At 39.6% G+C, this 3474-nt stretch overlaps 1 protein-coding gene across 1 annotated transcript; it reads right to left on the bottom strand.

Moving 5' to 3' along the window:
- On the bottom strand, positions 1–3150 carry LOC111368795 (GDP-L-galactose phosphorylase 2-like). Its single transcript, XM_022990253.1, has 7 exons — positions 2370–3150; positions 2093–2214; positions 1946–2005; positions 1579–1821; positions 1307–1492; positions 753–1001; positions 1–689 (listed from the first exon to the last, which is right to left on the bottom strand). The coding sequence occupies exons 1-7, from the start codon at positions 2476–2478 to the stop codon at positions 348–350; spliced, it is 1311 nt and encodes a 436-aa protein (XP_022846021.1). The 5' UTR covers positions 2479–3150; the 3' UTR covers positions 1–347.
- Between the last annotated feature and the right edge of the window lie 324 nt (positions 3151–3474).

Genomic DNA, 3474 nt, shown 5'->3' with positions numbered 1-3474 from the left:
TTAAAAACGGAAAGATTATCATCCTCTATGGAATTAAACTTCCTGTAAAGATCACAAAGCATCGTAGGGACAGAGACGAGCTTCTTTTATTGGGAATCATCAACCAACTGGGCAGCTTATAAGCAACATACATAAGGATCGATTAAGATGTCTAAATCAAACATAAATTCAATACATTACTCCACATACACACACGAGTCGAACGTGTTTTGCATTATTTAGGCATATCCACAATAGAAGCCATAGAAACTCCTATATCACACTGAAATAATATTAAATATGATACGAAGAGACCACTGATCGGGTCTTCAATGCCCAAATCTCAGATCAGAACATGGCATTTTCCGCTAGGCAGGAACCATAGAAGGGTGGGAGCCTGTAAGGGCATCGGGGTCTTCAATAGACTCTGGGGTAACATCAGACTCCTTAAGCAAGGATGGAGTGACACATTTGTCATCATCAATATAGCAAGCAATGGCTTCAAATATAAGATCCTTCACTTCTTCTAGCCTCTCTTCAGAAAGGGAGACCTCGGCAAGAAGCCTCCAAGCATTCCCCTCAGATGCATCCTCATAGTCCTCCTTCCTTTTCAACACCATGTGTCCACTGATTTCCCAAACCGCTGGATTAACTTGAGTGTCAAGGAGCTCGGGACTCACTTCCCCAAGAGCTTGTTTCTCCGCATAGCACTGTTCATTTGAAAAATTAGAAAGTGAAAGATCAAATGAAAGGATTACATGTCGAGTAAATACCTGTGGGAAGAGGAAAATCCTCCTTCCAGAATCAGAGATGAGAATGTTGTAAGGTATGTTGTTATCTTGCAGGCAGATGCAAGAGTCTGATACGACATTGGATAAACCTTCCAGCGTGTTTCCACCCTCAAAAACAAGACCTCTAACGGGATAGTTCAGAATATTGGAGATTTTCACCCCACAATGTGTAGTGGTTATCTTCCCAGTGGAAGCTTTCTCAATAGGAAAAGGCACAGCCAAGTAATAAGCCTGTTGCAAGACAAATATAAATATTATTTTTAGTTATATAGAAGTTATAAATTATCAGTGCATGTTCCATAAGCCAAACACCAACGGTTAATGAACAAGATTTTAGCTACATGTCACTAAGAATAAGTCATAGCAATTTAAAGTATGTTTGGGAAGTGCTTATAAAAGTTTTAAATTGTAAATAGATAGCAATGAGCGGTAAAATAAATGGGTAGTACTTGTGGTTAAATGTGGGGATGAAAAGTAGTTTTGAGTGCTTATAAACATGACCTAAACACAGGCTTAAAATGGTCATGGTTTGGAACCTGGAAGTGAAGGTGGTTGATGGTGGCAAATGCACCCAAGCTATTGTATCCCAATCGGAAGTAGGGATTTCCTGCTTCTGAAGCCATGTGTAGAGCGAGCAGGAAGCTTTCGCGGTCAATTCTCTGAGGCAAGCATTCAAGAATTCGGGGGATCAACAGCACGTGTCCATATTCAATTGGACTGACCTGTCAAGTTATAAACACCAACGGTCAATATAATGCTCCAATTTTCAACTAAAAACCAAAAGAAAAGCAAGTAGAAGGAAAAATACATTGATGGCAACGACACTCGGTGAATTCTTGACATCAATGGGGGCGCTTGGCCAGAACTGGACTTCATCATTGTCGCTTGGTTCAAATTGGAAGAGCACCTCCTCTTGCCCAACCTTAGTAAAGTTGAACTTGTTCTCATCAAAAGGCTGCAATACCTTGTCAACTCGAAACTCAGTCGGCCTCTTCTTAAGGTGCCTGCCCTCATTCAGCTGTGCAATAAAGCCATACCCCCCTGGAATCACCTATATTTCATTACTATTAGTACACAACTCAGATGCGAAACAGTACAGTATAAGAAAATACTTTATACTTGGCCTAGAACTGAAACCTGGTACAGAATAAGAAATGAAAGGGAACGACAAAAACCTTGGTTTCGCAAGCAGTGACATCATAGCGAAAAAGGCCTCTCTGCATACGATCCTCCCACTATCATCAAGTAGAAATAATTTCAGAAAACCATAGTAATCTCAGTAACAAGCAACTGATGAATATGGTAAATCAAAAGGAAATTACCTCCCCAAGAAGAAGGGAGTCCAAGAAGGCAACTGGAGCCTCTTTATCCTCATGGTCAACCAAACCCTTATCACAAGAAACTTTATTCACCCTCTTGAAAGCATACAGAGGCAACTTTGCTCCTAATTTAATCGGAAATACAGTAAATATTGCAACCCAATTTCCATTAAAAAAAAAACTAAATAATAATAATAATAATAATAATAATAATAATAATAATAATAATAATAAATAATGGAGGAAAACCTTAAAATAATCGAAGAAATTCAATTGATACCTGGAAGGCAACAGTTTCTCAGACAATTCCGGCCGCAGCCGCCTTCCTCCCCCTCTTCCTTTTGGTAATTCGAAACAACAGTTGGAACTCTCTTGATTCTCAGCATCATCTTAAATCTCTTAATAGGTATTTTTTATTTTTTATTTTTTTATCTTCCAAATTACAAGATTTCAAGAACAACCCACCAAGCCCACAACCAAACGCAGATAAAAGAACGTTTTAGCTAAACAGTAATACGATAATAATCAATTTTAAACAGTAAATCTAATATATTACTCTACAGAGCCTAACAGTAGATCCCGCCGCCGGCAAGGAAGAGGAGATCGGAAGGGCTGCCGCCTTCAGAAGGCAAAGCACCACGTCCACCGTGCGGCGAAGGGCTGCTCTCGCTTACAAAACCCTTACATCGCACTGCCCGGACATGGATGAGAAGCGGTTTCGCTCTTAGTATAGCCGTGTTGTCTACAACTTGTCTCCCTCTGGGTTTTACCCCCTCTCTCTCAAAACAACACCACAGGAATCTCTAACACCTCCTACTTAAAATCCAGCCTTTTGGGTACTTGATTCTGAAGGAAACAAGAAAATTTATATGCTTCGAAATTTGATCTCGTGTGCAGTGTTTGTGTGATGGAAAGTGGAGAAAGGGGATAAATATATATAGAGGGAGAATTGATAAGGGGGTGTGACCGTGCGAGTAAATGTGGTTGAGTTTTTGCCTGGTGGGTGATCTAGTTTTAGTGGCTTGGATTTCCTACTGTAATTGTATATGGACAGAATTATTGTACGAGGGGGATAGCCGGACGGGAGAGAGAAGACAGAATAGACTGGATAGTGGAGAATTATGGTTATTTAGGTCGCTCCAATGTAACGTTTTCTTTACTTTTGGTCCCCTCCAATAAAATTTGAAAAAGTTTTGATATGCATAATTTATGTACATAATGTTAATCACACCGCTCACATTGAGTGGGGCCCACCTTCTATGAGTCCCAACTTATATGAAAGGTGTGAACACTTCTATGTACCCAAATTATATACACCAAGCATAACCCATAAACTTTTATATATTCTTTTTTTAGGAGTTGATTGAGCCTCATTTTTTTTTTTT

Source organism: Olea europaea, chromosome 19, assembly GCF_002742605.1.
Source record: "Olea europaea var. sylvestris chromosome 19, O_europaea_v1, whole genome shotgun sequence".
Classification (NCBI taxonomy): Eukaryota; Viridiplantae; Streptophyta; class Magnoliopsida; order Lamiales; family Oleaceae; genus Olea; species Olea europaea.
The sequence above is the reverse complement of the archived record's forward strand: the minus strand, read 5'-3'. Positions and strand labels throughout refer to the sequence as shown.